The following is a 25776-nucleotide window of genomic DNA, read 5'->3' on the forward strand; positions in this document are numbered from 1 at the left end:
AAAGGGTTTGAGGTGTTGGATTTGTCCATGGCGCCTTTTGTGGAAGCATATGGAGATTATGGAAAAGGCGCTCTGACATGTCAGAATTTGTACATCTCGAAATACTGTTCTCGATCAGAATAAACGTTCACGTACATGTTATTTTTATATCTTAAGACTTGCATCAATTGTTTAGTAATACCTTAATCGTATAGAAAGTGACTTATTCAATAAGTTTTTAAAGGATAATTTTATGTAACGTTTACTAAAAAGAGTTATCAAAATAGATTAATAGTAAACGTTTATAACCCTATAAATATTTATCGGGTAAGAATCATCAACCTTACTTACTGAGCTTTGAAAGTTAGCTACTTTTACATCCATCAACATCGTGTTTTGAAAAACAATCCTTGGATTATCAATCAACATTGATAGTTATAGTTTAACTTCTAGTTTTACAAGTGATTTATGGTAGTGGGTTTGGTTCAAATTTAAAAAACCACCATTTTTCGTTTAGAGTCCTTGTATCAATCAAATATACATCTGGAAATAAGAATCTCTGTAATTATAAAATAACATAATTGTGATTATTATTACTATTTTTATGGAGGAAATTAATTTTATTTATCCAAAGATCCACCTTTTTGACTATTGGGGTTAAAAGTGAGTAGGTATCCCCTCTTAAAAAGGCAACCATGATGGCTTAATTGTGCACCAATGTCTTACCTTATTTATGAACCAATACCCAACCTTTTGTCCAAGTTATGAAGCAACCTATGGCAAGATAGCCAAAAGCATTAATGATAAATATTATAATTAACCAAAAGGGTGATGTTTAATTGGTTTGAACTTGTGTTTTAAAGATTAAAATTGTTTGGAGATCTCATGTTCAAAATGAGGAATAAAAATCCTCTTGTAGCCACGGAGGTTCAAATGAGGTGACTCTGAACTACCCGCAAAGCAGATGATTGTCCTGAGATTATTTGACTTGTATAGTGAATTAGATATCCAGATTAATAAATTGATATCTAAAATCGTATTTTTTAAGTTTTCTTTAGTTGTATATTCAAACGAAAACATGTATTAAACATATAAAATATCACAAACAAGTTAGATACGTAAATTTTCCATCAATTAGCACAAGATTTCATGATTTTAAACAAGCATAGTTTATGATATTTAGTTTAGATATGTACAATATAAAAACATAACGTAACATATATACATACACCAATCATAATCTTTAAATTCAAGTTGAAAGAAATGACGCAAAAAGGGGTTGATCTGTCTCATCTTGACTTGTGTCTGCTTCCTCTCTCTTTTTTTTTTTTGAAATTTTAAGCCATGCACACACTTGATAGAAAAAAATGAAAAAAAAAAAAGAATGGGAGATGACCAAGTGACATATTGAATATGGAGATGACAACAGCATGAAGTCGAGATGCACTAATACGAAAGAGACTCTCTCTTTACCTGACTTTCCCCGTTGGCTCATAACATGGATCGAATTGATTATCTTCATGCATAAGGATACTGATTTTTTCTTCACTCGGACCAATCCGTCAATTCGGATTGCAAATTGCAACTCGCCTGATAACTTGGGTTTATGTCAATTGAAAGGGTACGACTTCGGGCATGGCCAGCTCCCATAGTATGACAGACGGTGTATACAAGGCCTATATATATAATTGTTACATTATATTTTTGTATTGTACATATCCAAAGTAAATATTATATAATATGCTTGTTTAAAATTATGAAACCTTGTGCTAATTGATGGAAATTTTATGTATTTGACTTGTTTATGATATTTTATATGTTTAATACATGTTTTTGTTTGTATACACAACTAGAGAACTAAGTTGTAGGTAAATTTAATGTTATGTTTAACAACTACAATCTAACTTATTTATTAATATTATTAAAAATCTCGTTTGCTTAATCATAACTTAGTTTTTTTTTAAATTATTTTGTGTAACATTTCAATAAAGTTGAGATGCTTTTGTTAAAAAAAAATCCATTTTAATTGAAAAAAAATCGACCTTTTTTGTTTAAAAAACTATAAATACATTGTTGTTTTTTTTCATAAGCATGTAGTATTTTTCCTTAATTACATTAATGCATTGTATATTTCAAACAATAAGGTTTTTTAAGGTATATTCTTAAGGTAATAACTGAAATGAAATACATTTAATTTTGATACAGTTTGCTATCTTTTATGAGTTTTCATGTCAATTTGTAGCATTTATCAAAATCACTGTTTGACACACCATTAATCTTTCACGTAAATTATATCTGTTTAGAGTCATTTTAATTACTAACAAAAATTAAATCTGATAATAACATAGATGAAGTGTTGTATATTAATGTGTTCTTAAATTATCCCTACTGTTTTATAGCATGTGGGAAATTTTTGAGCCTCATTCATGTTCAAATTGAATGCGAGAGTACAATCCTTTTAATAATTAATACGATCTAAATTGAAAATAATGGTTAAACATTTGTTGATGTTTGCGTAGTAATTATTACACTTGAATTGATGTCGGGTTTAGTTGAAAAGTCGTCATCAATATAAAACTTAAACAGATGTTTGATTAGATATAACATGAAATGATAAATGAAATGAAAATCAATAATAGTGGTGGTTTGGTATAATTTGGCTCGATCGTCATAAGACGTTGAATAATGAAATTTTCTCAATAAATTAGTGGAAATAAAATGTTTTTTTTAGTCGTTAAGTCTATTACATGAGGACAATATGGTCAAATCCCTTAAAATATGAGTTTCTAATCGTCTCTACCAAACCCTTTCAGAGCTCCGCTTACCTTTGATCAACAAGGCATCTTCTCCCACCAGTTCGAAGACGCGATTGTTCAACATACTGAAGGTCGAGGATGATACATTGTGAACAATTTGTTGCCATCAATGAATGAGAGCTTTGGGATGTAGGAGATGGGAACGCCTACACGTGAGTAGAGATGTGCAAAAAGTCATCGATCAAATTATAACAAAACAATCGTGATTAGATATCCAATTGTAATTAGATCGAATCAGATCTAATTTTTCAACATCCAAATTGGATTGGTTGGTTATTGGATGACAATATAAAATCCAATAAAACCGATCCCATTCAATTACCCATCCAATTGTCATCAAATTACCCATCCGGCTCTTTCAAACTCAATGTGGACGGTTCCGCTATAAATGGATTCATCCAATTATTAACTACATTTATTTGTTGACATTTTACAATATTGTTTTTTAGATTATTATTTATACGTTGTGGTTTTTAACAAATTAAGAATATATAATATTTGGTTGACATTTATATCAAAATATTGTATGGGTCCAATATAATCCGGATAAGCAATAGTAATATCCAATTGATGCAACTCATTTGATCAAAGCATCAATTGGATTTGATCAGATAACAAAATTCAACATTCATTGGATGATTATCGGATCAGATCCAACTAAATCCACTAGATTTCAACCGATGAAAACCCTATGTGAGAGAAAACATTTACACACATAGATGGATAGAAAGATAGATAAAACACTTTGATGTTAAACATACATCACAAGAAAAGTGGTTGTGTACCCGCGCAATGCGGCGATAGCCATGAATTTTAACGATTTTGAAGTTCCACTAGTTTTATAAGATAAGMTTTAACGATGATATATGTTACACTTGGTCTTTACATATTAATACAATTTGAATAAATAAGAATTATGGTTCCAATTACAGACTATCGATGAAAAAAACTGTATGACAGTTTAAAATCCAATATATTTAAAATCTAACATATTTAAATGACTCAACAAATGTGTTTGATTTACACCAAGAGCAAAGAACCAAGAAACTTGAGTTTTAAGATAAACACTCAAAACCAATAAAGAAAACTATAATTTTGACAGATCATAAGTCATGAAAAGACAAAAAAAGATGGGTTTTAGAATGAAATTTCAACTGCTTACTCTCTTTCTTGTCTAGAAACTCAGATTAAGGTTGAATTAATACATGTATATATATATTTCAAAAAAACTCAAGAACATATTAATTCAGAACATATTATACAGTGCAATTTGGACAGTCTAACCCCAAAATATATAGTGTATATATATATATATATATATATAAACAACTATAAAAGTATAAATCGTAAATATTAAAAATATTTTCTCACAGTACATATAACATATAATAATATAATTATGTCAAAAACTATTCAATATTGAACTCATTTCGAAGGTATTAACGAGACGATTACAATGGTGTAACTTGTTAAAATAAAAATGTATTTTTTAAACATGTTTTAATTGATATACGATTATGTATATTAATTTGATAAATGTTTAAAATAAACATTTAAAAGTAAAGAACGTAAAGTAAATTAATTAACTAATTATAAGGGTATAAAATGTAAATTTAAAATTATAATTTAAAAAAAAATCGTGAGAGGGTGAATGTAAGTGAGAGGGTAAGTGTATATGAGGAGAGGAGGGGGTGAAAAAATGAAAAAGTGATATAAATGGTATCTTGGTCATTTAGTATTTTAAGACTTTAAGATTTTTATTAAATTTGATTTATAAGATAGTATAGATAAAGTGGGGATAGAGACATTTAAGGTTTGCACTTCTGTTTTCCCCCTAAAACAACAATTTTGCCATCTTGTTTAATATAACGTGCCGTTAGTAAGAAGGACTAAAACCAAGCAAAACAAAATTTGACAATCCTTTTTTGTAATAAATATACTGTAGGGACTAAAACCAAAAAATCCAAAAATCGCAGGGACCAAATCCGTAATTTACTCCAAAAATAGTAACATCCGTCAAAATGGTCATGGTTCGTTTTATGAGCCGACCCGATTAGTTTGGTAGGTCATGGATCCAGTTTAATCCCTAAATAAATTCCGAAACCCTTTCAAGTCTGAAGAACAAAATCAAGAAACCTCGACGCTACTAGTTCGGCTAACAATGGCGGCCAAGAAATCTAGCAGCGATGGTGTCCTATCTAGGATTTCGTCAACAATATCCGAATCCCCAGTCGTCTATAGAGGCAAACAAGCCGCCTCCGATGCAGGTTTCGTCGTCAAGAAGCTCCTCAAGAGCACAGGCAAGGCAGCCTGGATTGCTGGAACAACTTTTTTGATCCTCGTTGTTCCTCTAATCATTGAGATGGATCGTGAGGCCCAATTGAACGAGTTGGATCTCCAACAGGCTAGCTTGCTCGGTACTCCAACCCCCGCCGTCCCGCAGAAGTGACCGCACTAGGCCCTAATTTCTCTGGTCAGATTTTAAGTTTTTAATTAGTAGTTTTGGATAATATAAATTGGCTACTGGTTTTCTGTTCGTGCGGAGTTTTAATATGCTATATGGGAAATCGATTTTTCCTTCACTTTCTGACATGGTTTCCTTGGAGACCTATATTATATGGAATCTGATTGTCACTGTTAACCTAGATGCCTATTTGGGATGGATAAATACGAGTATCGCATGTCTTCTTGTTATCAATTGCATTTGCGTATATCGCATGATATATGTGCTAATAATATGGTTGATATTTGTTGTTTGATTTAAAATATTGGTTGTGAAGGCTGCTGATTGTTCTATACTTCTATACTATTTTGAAGTGAAAATGGACAGACATATCAATAACGGGATTGCTTCTGTTTTGTGTTAATATCGACACAAATCCCTTTTTTTTTCTGAAAATTATTTGTCCATCGGTGGATGAATAATGATGGAAAAAGCGAGTGTGCTTCTCCTATATATAAATAGGATTCAATAGGTAGGGTTATGAGAATCACATGAAGAAAAAGAAAAGCGTAAAGAGTATCATTGTTATTATTTCAATACTACAAGAGCTTGTTGTTAGAAAAAACTTTTCTTGGAATCTATTGAAAGTCGTTTATCATTTTCAGATTGAAGTATTTCGACGGTACAATCGAAATCCCAATCGGATAAAATTCAGTGATTGACAGAACTTCGAATCCAAAATCGTTATGAAATCTGTGTACCACTCTCTCAATCGAAAAAATGACCAATTCGCCTATTCAAGAAGTGCGAAAACAGTCAAAAAACGGCAGTTTTTTGCACCCTAAACCGGGTTCAAAACCAGCCAGGGGACTGCCCCTTGGACCCCGCCACCGGGGGCGCTGCCCCCGGACCCCCGTTTTAGGGGCTTTGCCCCTAAATCAAAACAAACTCAAACAAGTGTGCACTCCGCACCTTCCTTACCAACAAATTAATCCCATTACACTTAAATGATATTGGTGATACTAATCACCAACGCTTGTCATCCCTACTTTTATCTGTCGTTCTTGTATTGGCGTAATTCATAGTCCATACTCAAGACTTCATGCTATTAACTTTTAGAGGGGTTCATTGAGTGGATTGAGTATTTGGTAGAACTGTTGTACATCATCATCTTGTTCGTGTGTTAGAACAAAGCAATTTTAATTTGTTTCAAGTGACTCATTGGCACTCCTTGAATCATTTTAACTGGGTGAAGAGTGATCCAGTTTTATTGATAGTGATGGGTAAGGGTAATTTAGAGCACACCATGCTTTACAAGAGAGAATAACATTGGAGCATGCATGAAATCACTTGTGCAAAGTGATTGCGCCATCATTTGTGAGATTGTGTCCGTTTAAGATCTACTAAGATAATGAGAGGGTTTAAACTATGAGAATGGAGACATTCACTTAGCCTGTAGACTTTACTTGTCAGGAAAAAAGAGGGATATAGGATGCATCTATTAATGCATTGTATTCAAATAATAAATATGAAGTTATATTCATCAGAAAATGATGCTAAAGTTTTTTTTTTCCCTCTGGCATTGTGGAATTATGACGGTAAGGAGAATTTGAGATGGTGTCGACTTGCTCCAACCAAATGTAAACTGCATGCCTATTGTAATTGCTACTTGGTGAAAACTGGACATTTGCTGTCATGGAGTTGGATAATATCCCTTCGATGAGTGAGGCTAGCTTGAGAATGTACTTTTTATTTTGGTTAATAATAAGCTTTTGCTTTTAAGATTAACAAGGCTTACTTGCTATAGTGTAATTTTTTTTGAAGTATATAAGATTTATATACGGCAAATGCAACAAATAAACTCACACACCCTCCTCACCTTTGGTGAGGTTTGAACCCTTGACCTCCTAGGAGGCCAAGGACTATAATACCGCTAGGCCAAAGGCCCTTTGGTTGCTATAGTGTAATTTTGTTGTGTCTGTTAATGATATTTTCCCTGATATTGCTTGAATTTAATTGCTGTATTCTGCGTTTGGTTAAAATTTAAATAGAAGTATGTTAATGCTTTGGGTTTTGGTATATGATCCAAGGGGGTTTGGATTCATACCTACTGCTTCAAATATATGGTTAACAATCATCTGATTTCTTTGTATCTTGTTACTCATTATAGACCCTTGTGGTGGCCTATCAATACATGAATCACACTAACTGGTCTGTTGCATAGATTTAAATTTAGGGTGACATTCTTTATTTTATGGGCGATCATCGGGAGCGTTATGTGTTGTTGGGGGATTGAGTCCTCTTGAAGCCTATGCTTTTGTGAGTTACTTGGGGCGTCTATTTAATTGTTATGTTAGGACTTCTTACTAGTTTCTACTAATACACACTGGGTCTCCGGTCTTGGCTCAAATAATCAAGAGAGGGACTTGTTCTAGCATTCCTTTGTGGCCTTACATACCCCAAGAATAAAACCATTGTGTTGCTATAAAGTAAACATTGTTTTTATATACAAGTCCATCACCATGGGTGGATATTGCTAAAATGATCAAGCATATGCTTATATATGGTGGTGTGATCTACTCCACATAAACTTTGATGTTCATATGACATGGGTTGGATTGGTTTATGCCAGAGTGGTCAAAATTTCGAGCGTGTTTGTTTGTTTGTTTATACGCGAGGACAATTAGTCAACCAACGTGTTAGTTCAAACCTTATTCGGCTTCTTTATTTAGTTTTATATGATTCCTTTGTTGTTAGAGCTCGATAATGAATTAGTGATCTGAAATTTTCTTCGGATGCAGGTACCTGGGTGACCAAATTTAGCAGAAACAGCAAAAAAGAGGCAGTACAAAAGTGAGGAAGAAGGCATTTTGATGTAGTTATGAGTAGGAAAATACTTATGGTTTTGCTTCAAACTTCAGCTGTTCTGTTATTTACTTGAGCAATTACATTGACAAATATTTGAGTGATTCAGGTATCATTGTTAAATCCAACATCATAATTTCTGGCTTTCTGATGGCCAATATTACTGATTGGATTACTACAAGATATGTTCTTTAAGCATCCACATAGGGCTTGCAAATGGTCACCTAAGCAATGTATTGTCTAACACTTGCAAAATTTGCAATTCTTACAATGCCACCTGGACCCAACAAGCCTTTTTATTACATAAAATAATTATTAATTATTTTAATGCATTATTTCATCAATTAAAAAAATTGTTTTGTTCATGAAACATTTATTTGATTGATGATTAAAATAAAAATGTAGACTTAAATTACACACAAATATTAATATCGATATTTTGATTAATATACATACAGTATAGTTAAACATTAAATTTTACAATTAATAATTGTTTTATTAATCAAATTATAAATTATATTATTAAATAAAGTATTTATTAAATAAAAAAATAATTAGTGTAGTGAAGACTATTTTGAAAAGTAAAGGTAAATTGGAGATGTATTTGTAAAAGCTGATGTGATAAAATTGGTTTAGATTGGTTTTTGCAATAATCTTTCCTTGGAGAATTTCAGCTCTTCATTTGATAGTCTTTCATCTTGATTTAAAAACGACTTAAAAAAGGAATTGCAAAATCCAAGTGTACAACTCTAGATTTCAATGGTGGAAAAAGAACCTAACTTGCATATGATAAAGAAACAGAAAATGCTGATTTGAATGGAAACATAACAATATCAGTTGTTGCTGTGCATTATATATCAAGTTTACGCCTCACTCATCATCTTTCATTATGCAGAAAAATAGAGTGCATATACAGTAACAGTAACAGCAACACGAAAACATGATTTATACATCAAAAGCAAGAAACGATACGTCCTAGAAACCATTCAACATTTGAATCCCCGACACGCCATCAGCCATACTATGATGATTAAAATGGCAATGGCTCCTCCTACCATCAGCTTCATCTGGAGATTCTGCAACCACATCTTCCTTCGTAGTTGCCTTCCCTGCCTTTGGAAGCTGTCCGCCTGCCATTCAACACAACAATTATAATAGCCTAAACAACGCCTTCCATCACTAGAAAAATTACTGTTTCTAAGACGAGCTTAAAGTTGTACCTGGAACTGAAGGTTTTCTGTCTTATCCACTAGTAATTCAATCTTCTCACCACGATCCAAAACCTGTTTTAATAGGATAACACAATACAGTTTATGTTATGAATATGCAATTTGATCAAGGGTCCAACAAGTATTGTGCCCTGAACCTTCATGGATCACCAACCAGTCATCTTCGTCTATAAAATTACATATTCTCATACACTTGCACATCTAATTTTCTATACTCTAAGCATACACACATATTCTGCGTCACAGAACCTTAACCAGGTTTTGCAACCTCTTGGGAACGGTTCTAACACCAGAGGTGGGTTGGAGGGGATGCCACCCTCTATTAGGCTTCGAAGACAAGGGGGACAGAGGAAGACCGACGCCATCAAAAAGGTTTCATTAAGACGATGAGAGTACGGTTTCCATAAACAAGTATTCAAAGAACTTTTAGTAACTACTAACACTACGGATGATTACCTATTAAATGTGAGATCGTCAAAAGTCTATCATCATACCACTGGATCTGTTAAGTTACCCGTCAAGAAACAAGTCAATCGGTGGGTGTTTCTGTGTATGTCAGGTTATGCATGTCTAAATAGGAAGTACGAAAAACTTCATTGACAACCCATCCAAGAATGAGGGTAAGATATGCATTAATTAGAGATTCTACTTTTCAAGCATGGATCTATTAATTTCCATATGATTCATTTGGAATGCAGGACTTTTGTCAGTTTAGGTCTAAATTGCTAGAGTTTCTTATCCATTACAAAAAGCAAGCAATGCATTGCATAATCTCAAAAAATCAATTGTCTATTCATCTTTCATCTTGTACAGTTAGATTTGTTCCACAGTTTTCCAAAACCACGAGTGCTTAGAACCTTTTTTTCATGCATAACTTCACATGCACATATATAGATAAATTCACATTCGCACATGGATGTAAACATATCAAAACATGTGATGTTACAGTGTGATGGCCGATGATACAAAATCTGTTTTATTCTCTTTTCCACAATCTGTGGATTCTGAATCGGTTGTAACGAACTCTACTTACCAAAGTTACTGCATGTTGTTAAGATAGAGTGCTTGAGGTGCCAAAAATGATGTCAATCTACAAATGCTTACTCCAGCTATCTTTGTAGTCTCCCTCATAAAAACTTAAAAACTTGTACCTGAATCTGATTATAGCAAGCCATGCATATGACTGCATTGGTTAAAATTTCTCTCTTCGTCATTAGAAAGACAAATGCGTCAGGAGACAAAGTGATATGAGCCGATCATACAAAGGTTGCAACAGTAATCAAAACAAACTGTTTCTGTATACATGGTGTATGCCTAAGTATCCTGGAAGTCCCCTATATCAGCACCATTATGAACTCCATATCACTCAAGAGCCTCCTCCATCAGCCAATCAAACAGAAGATTGGAATTCAAAGGACAGAGCAAGTTACTATACCATAAAAAGCATAAAGAGAAACAATGGGGGCATTTCTCTTGGCTGCACCAAGCCACCAACCCTAATTCTTACCCTCCCTTTTTGTCCAATCTCTCTAAATTAATATGGCCTCTAAAGTCTAAAGATTGAGATCGGCAAAGTTTAAACCACCAAAAGAAAAAGAATCTTTCACTTCATGAGCCTGGTTGACACCTTGAAACTTGGTATAAATTCAAAATTTAATGTTACGCCAAAAATGCACAGAAAAGGTAACAATTTTCTTTCCAACATAGTATTCACCTCAAGTTGGTAATTGTAAAGTTACAATTCCTAACAAACAACTAGAACACAGAAAAAGTTGAAAGTTAGAGGTCCTTGATTGCACAATAGTGATATTGAGTAACTTCAGTAAGCAGATCCTATATTTCCAATGTTCAAGAGTACGACTATTAGTGGCAGATCCAGAAATTTAGGTGACTGCGGTCCCTAGGGATATAAAAAAGCTTAAACCGAATAACTCATCCAAACCAAAACAGTTTCGGGTTATCCAGTTTGCAGGTTAAACAATTCGGTTAACCAAGTAAGGTAAGTTTCGATTTCGAATTATTTTTTTACCATATCGGTAATATAATTTCCTTCCAGGTGTATTGGTTTGAGCATATATAAAATTAACGTTAGGTGAGTTGATTTATATTAAAACTAAAAAACAAGAAATTGAAATATATTTAACAAAACCATCGACCAATGTTATCATTGTAGCATGATTGCAAGAACTAGCGGTAACAAGATACGAGGATAACGACAGTTAAACGAGGGAGTGGGGGGTTTCATCAAAACGGATTGGGTCACTGGGGGAAACCGTAAAAAATGACTTTGGGGGAACTCAAGGATATAAAAGTAAAACGAAAAAATTACCTATATTATTTTAAAGAATTAAAATTTTAGTGGCGGCCTTTCCCCCCACCTTTGCTAATGTGAATCCGCCCCTGACCACTATAACCTTAAAGAGGTCCAGAACTCGTAGAAATGTCTATAAGGTAATCCACCTTCCAACCTTAAAAATTGCCTAAAATAGCAGTCAATGTTACTTACTCAACTTTGATTTGCTACAACATGGTTCTATTATTCAATGACAATGAAGATACAATTACAATGCCACTGCAACGTGTGATTTCTAAAGACATACGGCACTGTAGTGTTATAACAAAAGGACAAGCATGCAAGTATAGTTTGACTACACAAGAAATATAAAACATTTAACATTTAAGTGTATAGGCTGTTTTTTCCTCTCAGTAATGTTTATTGACTTGCAATAAATGTAATGATTTATGTTTAGTTACTTGTACAAGTAATCAAAAAAAGAAAAGAAAGAAAAAACTTTACCTTCTCAATGTTGTCCATCATAATCCCTTTGACCTCTGTTATTTGAGCCTTCAGTTTAGACAGTTTACTCATTTCGTCAGGATGGTTTAAACAATACTCCATGTGTTCCTTTATCTTTGGCCTATTAATCACAGCAAATAATAAGATAAAAACTTCAAATTCAGTATAACACAAGACAAAACAAAGATACATGAGTTATTACAAAAATTCCCAAAAATAGGATGAGATCAACACACCCGAACTCCCTATCAAGATTATAGGCAATACTAAACCGATCTTCAAATAAATCATCATCGCTATCATCGGCAAGTGGGTGATCATTTCCAATACTTGCTCCATAGCGCTTCTTAAAATCATCCTTTATTCTCTCCAAAAACACAAATGGCACACTCCTCCCAACTGATTCATCCGCAACAACAAGGAAAACTGCATTGAATGATGGCAAAATCGCCCATATTACTTATTGGTAAATTGACAGAAACAGTGGTACAAGAAATTGGCATAAATGAATAAATTTCGAAATACCAAAGCCACTATCAAGCAAGAAGTTGAAGGTGTAGCCATCACAGGAATATGTGTATCTACTGCTATTAGAAGGCAACCTCTGTAAACATTGAACAGCAACCGTACTGACGTTTCCAGAGTAGGCTGTGTGTTCAGCCAAGACAACAGTCCCTTTTGCAACAAAGCTATAAATCAATCCTTTCTGACTCATTATTAGATTCGCAAGCACTAAAAATCAACCTTTCCTCACAAACTTTGTCCTGTTGGACGGATAATCCTGAAAATAACACACAAAAAAACCCAAGTTTCTCAATATGATTTATATCCGAAGGTGAAAAAACATAAAACAAAAAGCCCTAATCAAGACATTCTGCATTTTATGAGTACATAGTATCAGGTTGATTGTAATTAGATGATCTAGAGATTAAACATATTAAGAAAGGAAATAGAACAAATACAGGCCAATTAACCCTCGTTGAAACCCACCTGAAACAAATCATAAGCGAGATAATTAAACCCTAAAGTGGCGAATTTGTGGGATTAGTTAACGAACTTTAACGATCGATGAATTGGAACTAGGACAGAATGAATCAATTGATCTAACTAATCGTAGCAAATAAATCAAGAAAAGAGATGAATATTGAACTTGTATGCCAGAAACTTGTGAGAAATTGTCAAAATTAACGAGAGAGATAGAGAAAGAGAACCTGAAAATGGAATTGGGGTTTGAAGTTTTCGTGGGGATTTGGTTTTGCTTCGTGGGCACGAGTAAGGAAAGAGTAGACGGAGAATCCTGTGCAAGAAGTCCTTTTTTAACGCGACTGTTAGAATTAGATGATGAATTTTTTCATTTTGAACCTCCAACAAGTACAGTTTTTCATTTCAAGTATATAACTATTGCATATATACAAATCGGCCCCTAAATCTTTTTTATTTTCCTTTTATTTTTAATTCTAATGTCACTACAGGATATAACAATTAATCGAACATCTATCTACTTTTTGTTATATAAAGTCGATCTTCGTTCTCGAGTTAGAGCTCGTTTTCGAGTTAACTGGTTGCACTAATGATATTTGTTTCAGTAAAAATTAATCGAGTTTTTTTTTTTAAATCAATAGTTAAGGTTATAAACTTATTATTAACAGGACATATATATATATATATATATATGATTATTTATATTATTTTATTGGTATAAAGAGTAGCCGTGGTTGGACATGGAGTTGTTAATATCATTTAAGGGCGTGATCTCGTATGAAAATTCAAGCAGACGCTAACTTATAATATTCAATTACTTGTAGAATTCTGTTAGGTACCGCAGTTGGGGGAGGGGGCTTGGACAGTGTAGACAGTGCGCGCGGGATAGAATGCTAACATATACGTTTGTAATATTGTATAACAGATATAGAGAGAGAGAGACATATTTTAAGTGTTTAACGTGTTTTCAGTTATGTTTTGTTGGCTTATCTGACTGTAAAATCCTTCTTATCCAACATGTCCCTTTGTTTTCTCTTTCGTTCTTGTTTTTTCTCATGCTCCAATTTTTGCATTCTTTCAAACTCTTTGCAGTCTTTTATAATCATCCTAAAAGATTAACAATAATAACAATTAAATAAAGCGTTAAATGCATGAAATATTATTATATTTTTATAAAATTTTCTGGTTATAGCATTGTATTTTTTTTTTTACTATATTTTCAAATGATTTTTTATTAAACCATTTTACTTTGAAAAATATACCCTAAAATCAAACATTTTACATTAATCAAGATACCTTTAATTAATTAAAATTATAGTAAAGTACATATAACTAAGATAAGTCAAAAAGGTCAAAAAAATATATACATTTTATATATCTGAATATTTTAAAAATATTTAATATTTATATCTATATTGTCTTATAAACCAAATTTATCAAAAGTCTTAAAAACAAATTTTAATGCATAAAATACTATACATTTATGGACAAAGTCTTAAAAGTCTTAAAAATAATTCATAATGCATTAAGTACTACTACTTTATGCATTCAGTCTTAAAATCTTTTAATCTACAATTAAAATAACATATAGTACAAGATATCAACGCATATTATTACCTTTTCTTCTCATGTTCCCAAAATACTTTTGACATCTTTCACTCATGTCTTCACCCTCTCATACATTTATGTCTTCACCCTCTCATACCTCTATGTCTTCTTCTCATCCCCCAAGGTGAGATTCAAATTGATATTCACCATGAGTTATTAAAAGTTATCTCATTCATCTCCCGTTCAATTGCTCTAGAACTCTCGGTCTCGCTATCGATCTCTTGATTCTTTGCTCTTGATGTAAATCAAACACATTTGTAGGGTCGTTTAAACATGTTGGATTTTAGTTATATTGATTTTAAAGTGTCATATAATTTTTTTCATTGATAGACTGTAATTGGAACCATAAATCTTATTTATTTAAATTGTATTAATATGTAAAGATCAAGTGTAACTTATATCATCGTTAAATCTTCTCTAATAAAACTAGTAAAACTTCAAAATTGTTAAAATTTACGGTTTCCACCATATTACGCAGGTATACAACTAGTATATATGATAAGGGAAAAGTACAATAAAAACCAATGAACTTTCTTGTTTGGAATGATTAAGTCCTTGAACTTTTTTTTGGAACAAATAAGTCCTTGAACTTTCCAAAACATGTTAAATAAGTTCTTGGACAAATTTTTGATACAAATAAGTCCTTGGACATTCCAAAATATGTTAAATAAGTCCTTAGACATTCCAAAAAATGTTAAATAAGTTCTTGGACAATTTTTGGAACAAATAAGTCCTTGAACAATCCAAAACATGTTAAATAACTTCTTGAACTTTTATAAAACATGTTGGATACATTTTAATGACTTGTACAACTAGTTAAAATGGTAATTATTTGTTTGTAAATGTAAGTACTTTTTTGTTATATTTGTTTAATTTTATAGATCTAAATACTTTTTGGTTCAAAAAATATTTAGGGGCTCGTTCAAAATATGAATGTTCATTAGGTTTTTTCCGGATTTTTTTCACTATTTTACCACTTTATTTTTTTTAAAAAAGTTATTTAACATGTTTTGGATTGTTCAAGGATTTATTTGTTCCAAAAATTGTCCAAGGACTTATTTAACATTTTTTGAAATGTCCAAGGACTTATTTGTTCCAAAAATTGTCCAAAGACTTATTTAACATATTTTGGAATGTTCAAGGACTTATTTAACATGTTTTGGAAAGTTCAAAGACTTATTTGTTCCAAAAAAAAGTTTAAAAACTTAATTATTCCAAACAAGAAAATTCATTGATTTTTATTGTACTTTTCCCTGTATGATAAATGAAACTTGTACCACATTTATTTCTAGTGGAATACCTTGGCACAAATATGTTTATGCACCGAGAATCTTTATGACGACATATTTTTCTTCCGGTGGGGCCCGCCTTTTGATTGTAGCAATTAGAAGACCGAGGACAGATGGGTAATTTCATCCAGCAGTTGTTCAAGGAAACACACAAAAACAGAGGGGGAGGGGCAAAAGTCATCACTCTTTTTGGCTTTCTTCTTCGTCGTAAGCGGTGATGTTGCTTCAGTCATCCATGGAATCTTTTTGAAGAAAAGCCAACACCACCAACTCCCTCAGATTGTTCATTACACGTAACCCTAATTTCTTGATTCCCTGTTCCTTTTTCTATATTATTATAAATTTTTAATCAGGATTTCGTAATCGGAATCGGTGGTCTCATATTGTTATTAATTCCCCTGTATCTGTTGTGGTTGATCACATTTTCAGATACAATCATCAACAAAAAAATCAAAGGATAAAACAAAAAAAACAAACAGAAATGGTGTCTGCAAATAAGGAAATGGTGGTGTATTGCTTTGATACCCTGGTTGCTCACTTCAACGGCGAACAAGCCCCTCCTCCTGCTTTCGACGAGGGTCAACAGTAATTCACTCAATTTCTGTGCCTCCCAATAGATTCTTCATTTTCCATGGTTTTTATGGGGTTTTCTTCGTTGGTTTCAATGATCAATTGAAGCCCATATGGCTTGCTTTAAATGATTCCTATTTATGCCCAATTTGGGTGTTAGCTGCATCTGTTTCTTATGATCCTTCCCTTTAATTTACCGTTTTCAATTTCTATTTGACTTACTGGAATTCCTTCTATTTGGCTCTGTGTTTGTATGTTCATCGGTTATCTTCTTATTTCATCCTTTTAGCAACTTCAGTTATGCATAAATCATTATCAAAGTACATCTGAGTTTAAGAATCTTGCTGACCTTTGTTACATTTTGATTTCAAATTTCGACAATCGAGGGTTTGATTAGGGTGTTCTGGATGCTTTATGATTACAACATTCTTATATGCACATAATCGAAGTTGAAGTGCTCAAATCACTAGCAATACTTGATACATCTTCTAAGGGCCTTCTATCGACCGTTTAAAGTTGAATTCGATAAATAAAGAGTAGGGAGATAGGGATAGATTCGAGTCTTGGGGTTCTTAAAGTTGGTTCTAATCTTCAAGCTTCTGTTTTGACTTTAATCTTCACAAGATGCTGAATTTGATGTTGTGATTTCAGCCCATTGTTTGTCACTTGGAAGAAAGTTGTGAACGGTGGGGAGCCTCGTTTACGTGGATGCATCGGAACTCTGGAAGCTCGCTGCATAATAAATGGCTTCAAAGACTACGCGCTAACCAGGTTCGTTCCATATGAACTAGAATTAGCTCAACAATCCTAACATAACTTGTGCTTAGGGGGTTAAGGGTTTTCACAAGCTAGAGTCTTCACTGAAACAACTGTTTTATTCTTTGGGGCCACGGTCAGGTCTAAATACATTTGACCCAACCCAAATACGACAATTTTAGGTGCCATACTGGATTCGTTTGATTTGGTTTTAATTGAATGTGTGCATATCGATTGGGAGGTTAATGTATTTAAATGTGTTTTCTTGTCATAGTGCTTTGAGGGATCGACGATTCCCACCAATTCAGGCTAAAGAATTGCCATTCTTGCAATGTACAGTTTCCATTCTTACTAATTATGAAATCGCTGCTAACTATCTCGATTGGGAGGTATGCTGCTGTACTTTGTTTGAATCTTTTCGAGTTTCTTTGCATTATTGTTCTTAAACCCTCATGTTCAAATTGGGAGGTATGTTTCCACAAAAGAGGTTCTTAGCATCAACAATGGTGGGCTTTTTGGGATCCATTAACCACAAGGGTGGTGCCTGATTGGTTTGAGCTTGATTCCAAAGGTCAAAAGTACCGGGAGGTCCCAGGTTCAAATTCAAGGAGGAATAAAAATCCCCTTGTGGCTACGGAGGAATAAAAATCTTCTTGTGGCCACGGAGGTTCAAATGCGGTGACTCCGGGTTACCTGCAAAGCAGATGGTCGCCATGGGATTAGTCGGCTCACATAGCGGGTTGGATATCCAGGTTAATAAAAAAAATGGGATCCACAAGCCAAAAAACCAGCTGTGATTTTGTTTTCTGATGGAGTTTTTTCACAATCTCATGTGGTAAAAAGGGTGGATGTTTTTATAAGAATCTCTATTGCGGAAAAAGAATAGAAAAAAGAGGTTTTTACAAGAACCTCTGCTATGGATGCTCCAAGTCTCCCTTTTTAACCTTGTTTTCATGCCCTTCTCAAATTCATTCTATGTGGAAGGTTGGAAAGCATGGGATTGTAATCGAGTTCACTGACCCCGATTATAATACAAAGCGAAATGCCACATATCTACCGGAAGTGGCTGCTCAAGAAGGTATTTCTCGTGTAGGATCATATCATGTATTTCGATGTGAAGCACGAAGCATGAGATCAATCTTTTGCGACTCCAATTGCTAGCAAACGACAACGTAGTCCCCACGATTTCTATATTTTTGGTTTTTAGGTTGGACAAAGATAGAAGCCATCAACTCCTTGATGCGCAAAGCTGGTTACAGTGGCGCCATAACTGATTCGGTGAGGAAGCAGATCCAACTGACACGTTACCAAAGCACGCTATATACGATGCACTACGGCGATTTTGTGAGCTATGTGAAGGCAACTCGAGGCGTCGCGCCCTCTGTTCCGGGTCTCAAATCTTGTTAATCTACTCGACATATTAACTAATTGGAACCATACATGTGTTTGGTTCCATGGTAATTTGAAGAAGAAAAAAAAAAGTGACAAGGTTGCTTGGTCGGATCGGGTCGGATTCGACCCGCCCATGGCCGGCAACTGTTTGTCACCTTGTATCTAAATTAATTTTAAAACATGGTCGACTTTGATGAAAGTCGACCAATTATGCAATGTTACCTTATGTTGATGTGAAGATTAAGTCTCTTTTAATTTTGTGTGTTGCATGGCATTTAATTTTGATTTTGATTTTATTATAATGAAGTTTTTATTTCTTACTAGTGATACAAAATACTTGAATTTGATTTTTAAAAATAAAAATAAAGGGGTGTTTGGTTAGAGGTGTTAAACAGTAATAAATGAGAATGGAAATAAAAGAAATTGTTTGGTATTGTATAATATAATGGGTTCATTTTTCCAGAAGTCCAAAATTTCATTTCAGATTAAATTGGGGAAATGAAAATTCTTAACCATTTTCATTCTCTGTCATTTTCATTCCTCAACATGAACCAAACAGCTCCTAAAATGATCTAAATAACCATAATTTTAATCAATATGTTATCACTAATCATATGATTGTGATTATTGAACGTGGTAGGACAAAGTGTATTGAATTAGAACTCGGTTCGACTATGTTTTTATTTTGATGAACCGTTTTTTAAAAATTGTTTTGGTGTATATAAGAAGAGTCTAAAGGGCTGTTTATAGGACACTTTTTGGAGAACGTTATCAGTTATCAAAATGGATTGTTAGTAAACGTCTTAAACCTAATAATAATTTTCTTCTTTATCTACCGGTTAAGATTCTTGGTGTTTGTTGTACCTTTTAGTAGGTAAGATTCTTGATCATTATCATGTTGATCAGACAACGAGGTAAAGTAAGTGACATGCGGTAAGCATTTACCTTTGGTAAAAATCAAAGAATATTTTTTACATTTTTTTACGAAAGAGGTTGAAACATGAATATGAGTTTGACCGGGTGATTCTCTCTTGGACCCTTTCCTATGGTAACCCAACAATTCCATGATCATTAATCAGAACAACTTTTCTCTCTTCACTTTTGCTCAAACAGATCCCCAAAATTCAACATTAACAATGGCGATGCGATCCACAATTATCTCACGATCACCTCCTCTCCTTCATTTGATGCAGTCGTCCAATTCACGATTATCACTTTGTTTCTTCAGCGATCAAGGCCGCATCCTCGAAGACGAAGAACGTGCCCGTGAGAATCTCTACGTCAAGGTATTTATATATATATGTACGTGTTTGTTTATTCGTTGTATATACGGTTTGTAAATTGACGGTTGATTGATTGGGGGTTTCGTTATTGAAGAAAATGGAGAAAGAAAAGCTAGAGAAGCAGAAACAGAAGCTGGAAGCAAAAGAGAAAGCCGATAAAGAGAAAGCTGAGAAGGTATTATTTAATCTATAATGTCTCCAATTCTGTCTTATTGCTTTGATTGGGGGTTATGCCTTATAAAATCGAACCATTTTTGTTATTTTAGGAAGTTATTGCATAATTCGCCGTCAATATTGCAATGTTGATGGTATTGATTATGTCACAAATTTGATACATATGTTTTCACAATTGAAGTGATATTTCACACACTTCAGATAGAAGAACACTTCATTTTGGATGCATTTTGATGGTGATGTTCGAAAATTTTATAATAATCTGAAACTAATAATTATAATCAGAGTATATTGTTAAATCTGAATGTGATGGCATTAAGTTTTTCTTCTAAATTTAAATGTTAGTTAATTTATGAAGCAAGAAAACTAATTTGGTCTTCAAAAACAAAATGGTGTTTCGAGACAGACGAAGAGCCTAACTTGAATCGAAGTATAGATTACGACCATCTCATTCCAAAATAATACCATGAACAAACACAACATACAAATGAAAAATGTAATCCTTTACTTTAGAAAAATGTTGAATTATTTTATTTCAGAATGATGAGAATCTTCTTGCATTTATATTAACGGTTACGTAAACTCACAAAAGAGTGGTTATACACTTTATCATCTTGCTTCATACACTTTATTTTGAAGTATATAATGCTTATATACGGGAAATGCAACTCATACACGCTCCTCAACAAGATTGGAATTCTTGACCTCTAAAAAAGTTGGGTTACCCGATACCACGCTGCCCAAGATGCGCCAGGGCAATGGAGTAGAAATAGTTCAAAAGAGGGATTTATAATTGGAGTAGAAATAGTTCAAAATGATTCTAAGAGGGGAAGTTGAAGCTTAACAATTGTCTCTACATGTTGCTAGCTAGTAAAAAGCACAGATTGTGGTGTGACCTGGTCAGGATTTGAGACAGTTGTTCTAATGCTTGTTAAACTTGAAAGTTGGGAATAAAACGAGTAGATGTAGAGCATAGACAGAACACGGCATTGTTTGGCAAAAAAATAACTTGTTTTTTGAGTTTTCGTTTCGATGAACATATCAAATAAACGCTACTTGAAATAGCGTTTTAAGGGCTTTTTAACACTTTTTCCAATTATAACTCTAATTAATATTAATTCTTATTCATTACTATTAATTATAAATAAAAATTAAAGATTACTAATGTTAATAAATAGTAATTGAAAATTATTGATTAATTTTAATTATACATTATATATTAATATTTTTTTTAACAAAACATTATTATTGATCCTATCAAATATTTTTATATTATTAGTTTCATTAATCAATTATTATTCAATATCTTTAGCTATCAAAAAACAAATGTACAATTCTAAAAATGTTTATATAAATTAATTAAAAATTAAAGTTATACTTATTTTATCTCATAGATAATAAAACTGTGCTAAATAATTTTAATAGAATATTATAATTTAATTATTGATTATGGTTTTTTGAAAAATTATTAATTAGTTAGGATATGTAGCTTTTTTCTAAAATCTTTTTTTACAAATCAAAATTTATGATATATATAATAATCAAATAAAAATTCTTTTAATTAACATATTATATTATTTAATTTTTTATTATTATTTTATTTATATTAATTAACATATTATATTATTAGGATTTGTTCTAATTATATTACTAAATGTTGTAATTGACTAATTTTTCAAGATGTCTTCTTTTGTCATTCTACATTTTCCATCTAACTTATTAACTTATTAGTCACTCTACTTATCAGCCACACTAGCTTATCAACTAGTTTGCCAAACATAAGCTCATTTTATGAAATAACAATGGTGGTGACTTCTCTTACTATCTAGATGAGATTTGGGATCTATTGGATCTTTGCTATGTTTTTTTTGGTAACCGTGGGTGTCTGTGTTGGCTTGTGTGCACCTTGACTAATTTCACATGTTCTGGAGATAACAACCACGAAAGTCCCCAACGATCCGTAGGAGACTCGAACTGATGACATATAAGCAAGGGGCTCAAGGTTTGACCATTTATTTCCTCAAGGTTGAGAAACAGGAAACCCTTGGTGACCATGTAGATCGTTTTTAGTGCCTAATCGGGTTCCCTTTACTGTAAATGTTCAATAGTCAAGTTAAGGAAATGCATTCCGTTTGCTATCATCTTTCTTTTTTTGCTAATTCCAGAAGGACTTGATTCTTGGTTCCAATCATATCTTTTAATTACTTTTCAACGAAATTATTTTGGACCAAAAAGAAAACATATTGACCCTTATCAAGTTTCTTACTTATAACCTTATTCATTTATCTCTCAGAAACAATAAGAACGAAGGCGGTACTTGTAAGCTGAGATGGATCCTCCTTGATCGGCTTCTGACCCTCTTTACCTCAAAGTAGAATAAATGCGAGCTTGAAAACGGGATTTATTACGGCCTGCAACACGACTCATACGTGATAGATCAACGCCAATGGCGTTTTCTGTAATTTTTACTGTTCTTGCTTTTTGTTTTCCTGTTACTCCATTTTCTTTTTTTCGTTGTACAACTTCTGATTAACAATCTTCAGAAGTTGAGTGCATTGGAGATTTCATCACTTGACCCTGTTGAGATTATTATTTTTAAAAACTACCCGGAATGTGATGAAAGCATCGATATAAAAAATGTTTAGTGTTGGCCGTGTAATCTTGTTTACAAAATAGAGCTATGTTATTGTTAAGTAAACAAGGCTTCCTGATTTTTCCCATTTGGCTCAACTTAAAAGCCATAGACAAGCCTACAAACAACAACAAAGGTTAACTTTTTTGGACCATTTTACTTGATTTTTGTTATTGTATCATTTTCCCTCTTTTTAGAAAGATGATGGTTATGCAATGTATTAGTTAAAATAAATAAACATGTTATAGGAAACTATTTCACAGGTCTTTATTGGTTGAGATCCAATGAATTTAGGTGAATCTCATCCAACCTAATCATCTAATGGAAGTTGAATTTTGTCATCCGATTAGATCCAACCCAATTAACATTGTACATCCGATCTAATCCAGTGGATTGGTTCCATCCAATATGTTGATATAGTTTTTAACCAATTATTTATGTATTTTTTTAATTTATTAAAACCCACAACATATATTTATCAACTAAAAAAATATATCATATAATGTTAATAATTATATATGGTTTTTAATTGGATGGGTAATTGGATGGAATCGGTTCAGTCCAATTGGATTTTGGACGGTCATTCAAGAACTGACTAATCCAATTTGAATGTTGAAATTTTAGATCCGATCCAATTACAATCGGATATTTGATTATGGTCGGTCGATTTAAATTGGATGAGAGGATTTCCGAGATGCGATACTCCTACAATAAGTATTTCATGTATTATTCATCATACATATATTATTTTCATAATTCATGATATCATATATGGTTGTTGGTGAATTTTCGTTGGTTCTTATGATGCTACAAGACAACCGAAGAAATTTGGAACCATCATAAATCAATAATCCTTGGTTACTTCCATCAAGCTCTCTCTGTGTATATATATATATATATATGTTGACGTCTTTGCATTTCAAGAACAAGCAAACAAGCCTCAACTTTCAGTGATCATTTTATTTCCAACTCAAAGATGGCATCAAAGCTTAAAATCTTCATGTTACTTGCAGTTGTTTGTGCCACTCTCAACCTATCAATGGCTGGAGATCCCGACATCCTCACGGACTTCGTCGTGCCTTCTAATCTAGGCGGCCCTCTTGACGGAAACTTCTTCACATTCACCGGAATGAGAGCTCTTGTCGGGACACCTTTTCCCACAACATTTAAGGTATTAAAAGCAAGCATGGCTGAATTCCCGGCCCTTAACGGGCAGAGCGTTTCTTATGCAGTTCTCCAGTTTCCGGCAGGCACGGTTAACCCGCCCCACACCCATCCTCGGGCATCCGAGCTATTGTTTGTCCTCATGGGTTCATTAGAGGTTGGGTTTGTTGACACCACTAATAAACTGTTCACACAGACGCTGAAACAAGGCGATATCTTTGTGTTCCCCAAGGGACTCGTTCACTTCCAGTTCAACAACGATGCCAAGAATCCGGCTCTGGCCCTCTCGGCATTTGGCAGTGCAAATGCGGGAACTGTGTCAGTTCCTAATTCGGTTTTCAATACCACCATCGATAACCAGATCTTGGCGTTGTCATTCAAAACCGACCTTGCCACCATTCAGAAGATAAAAGCCGGACTTTCCGGCAAAATTTAGGCCTAATTATTCAACCATTTGTGCATCTCTTGCCTACGTTCCTAGCCACCATTGTTGTAGCTCATTATTTGATGAATAAAGTCTGATATAATTTGAAGAGTTATCATTATATTTTCTTTAAGACTGTTGACTTCGGTTTCTTAAAATCAGTTTCTAAATTTTGAGATGGAGGATGAATGTTTGTAATGGCAGCTGCAGCGGTTTACATATGTAATGGTGGTTCAGGGATGACAGGCGAATCGTAGTGGTGGTCAAAGGCGACAATGTGTGATGGTGTCGGTGGTCAATGGTGGTTGACGTCAACTTTGGTTGTAATCAGGAGGACTATGGCACTCGTGGTGATAATAAAGAGCTTTTATCGTCAATGATACCATCTTCTACTCCTAAGACTAACATGAACATTTTTCAAAGTAAATTAAGTTTTTAGTTCCTATGATTTGTTAAAAATTGTAACTTTCCTCGTTGTTGTTTTTAATTCATTGTTATTTTTGTTCTTATATATGACTTACAATTTATTATTGTTTCACTTCATATGATTTACAGTTTTTTACTGTTTTGGTCCCACATATTTTAAAAGTAGTACTTAAGTTAGGAACGAAAATAACAATAAATCGTAAATAATAGGTATAAAGAAAATGCAATTTTTAAACCATAAGAACATAAATCAAAATTTTTAACAAACTATAGGAACTAAAATTGTAATTTTTTTTAAAATTTCTAGTGGATTTTGTAAAATGTACATATTTTGGGACATTATTTCCTCGATTTCGACATAGAGTTGTAATTTTTTTTATTAACCTGGATATCCATCCTGCTATACAAGCCGACTAATTTCATGATGACCACCTGTTTTGCAGATAATCCGAAATCACTGCATTTGAATCTCCATGGCTAGAAGACGATTTTTATTTCTTATTGGATTTGAACCTGAGACCTCTAGGTACTTTTGATCTTTGGAGCGAAGCTCAAACCAATCAGACACCACTCTTATGATTATATAAAGTTATAATTGTAATCTTGTGTTAATTGAAAACAATTGTAAAAGGGACGTGTTTTGCTCTTATTCCCCTTCATTTTAGAAAATTGTATTACGTATTTAATACAATTAAACTAACATATTATAAATTTGCGGGAAAACCGACATTATAACTTTGTAAAAACAAAAATTCTTACTTAATAAATTTTTTGTTTGATATTTCATGTTATAGACATCAAAATAGAACTTTTAAAAATGGATTTTTCAAAATAAGAACCGAAACAAAATACATTCAATTTTCGTACAATTTGTCATTTGTAACACAATCCTTCTTAGTGCCAACGTTCAAGCAAGACAACATTAATCTACTTGTTGTCAAAACCCTT

At 33.1% G+C, this 25776-nt stretch overlaps 4 protein-coding genes across 5 annotated transcripts; 3 read left to right on the forward strand and 1 right to left on the reverse strand.

Moving 5' to 3' along the window:
• Window positions 1-8893: 8893 nt before the first annotated feature.
• Window positions 8894-13432, reverse strand: LOC112515156 (vesicle-associated membrane protein 727). Of its 2 annotated transcripts, none has more exons than XM_025121834.1 (6): window positions 13341-13432; window positions 12655-12910; window positions 12366-12555; window positions 12130-12250; window positions 9324-9386; window positions 8894-9233 (listed from the first exon to the last, which is right to left on the reverse strand). In XM_025121834.1, the coding sequence occupies exons 2-6, from the start codon at window positions 12842-12844 to the stop codon at window positions 9090-9092; spliced, it is 708 nt and encodes a 235-aa protein (XP_024977602.1). In that variant the 5' UTR covers window positions 12845-12910; window positions 13341-13432; the 3' UTR covers window positions 8894-9089. The 2 variants fall into 2 exon arrangements, with proteins under 2 accessions (XP_024977602.1, XP_024977610.1); XM_025121842.1 differs by lacking the exon at window positions 13341-13432 and adding an exon at window positions 13120-13308.
• Window positions 13433-16174: 2742 nt separating this feature from the next.
• Window positions 16175-18958, forward strand: LOC112519036 (uncharacterized protein At2g38710-like). Its single transcript, XM_025126949.1, has 6 exons — window positions 16175-16300; window positions 16437-16592; window positions 17229-17348; window positions 17608-17722; window positions 18318-18411; window positions 18541-18958. The coding sequence occupies exons 2-6, from the start codon at window positions 16489-16491 to the stop codon at window positions 18738-18740; spliced, it is 633 nt and encodes a 210-aa protein (XP_024982717.1). The 5' UTR covers window positions 16175-16300; window positions 16437-16488; the 3' UTR covers window positions 18741-18958.
• Window positions 18959-19804: 846 nt separating this feature from the next.
• On the forward strand, window positions 19805-22836 carry LOC112499828 (uncharacterized protein At2g27730, mitochondrial-like). Its single transcript, XM_025103106.1, has 3 exons — window positions 19805-20011; window positions 20103-20183; window positions 22476-22836. Exons 1-3 carry the CDS (start codon window positions 19862-19864, stop codon window positions 22482-22484), a joined length of 240 nt encoding a protein of 79 aa, XP_024958874.1. The 5' UTR covers window positions 19805-19861; the 3' UTR covers window positions 22485-22836.
• Window positions 22837-23790: 954 nt separating this feature from the next.
• Window positions 23791-24414, forward strand: LOC112528341 (germin-like protein 9-3). The gene has a single exon (XM_025139355.1). The coding sequence runs from the start codon at window positions 23791-23793 to the stop codon at window positions 24412-24414; it is 624 nt and encodes a 207-aa protein (XP_024995123.1).
• The last annotated feature ends 1362 nt before the right edge of the window (window positions 24415-25776 follow it).

Source organism: Cynara cardunculus (genome assembly GCF_001531365.2).
Source record: "Cynara cardunculus var. scolymus isolate 2C chromosome LG 1, CcrdV1, whole genome shotgun sequence".
In the NCBI taxonomy this organism is placed as follows: domain Eukaryota; kingdom Viridiplantae; phylum Streptophyta; class Magnoliopsida; order Asterales; family Asteraceae; genus Cynara; species Cynara cardunculus.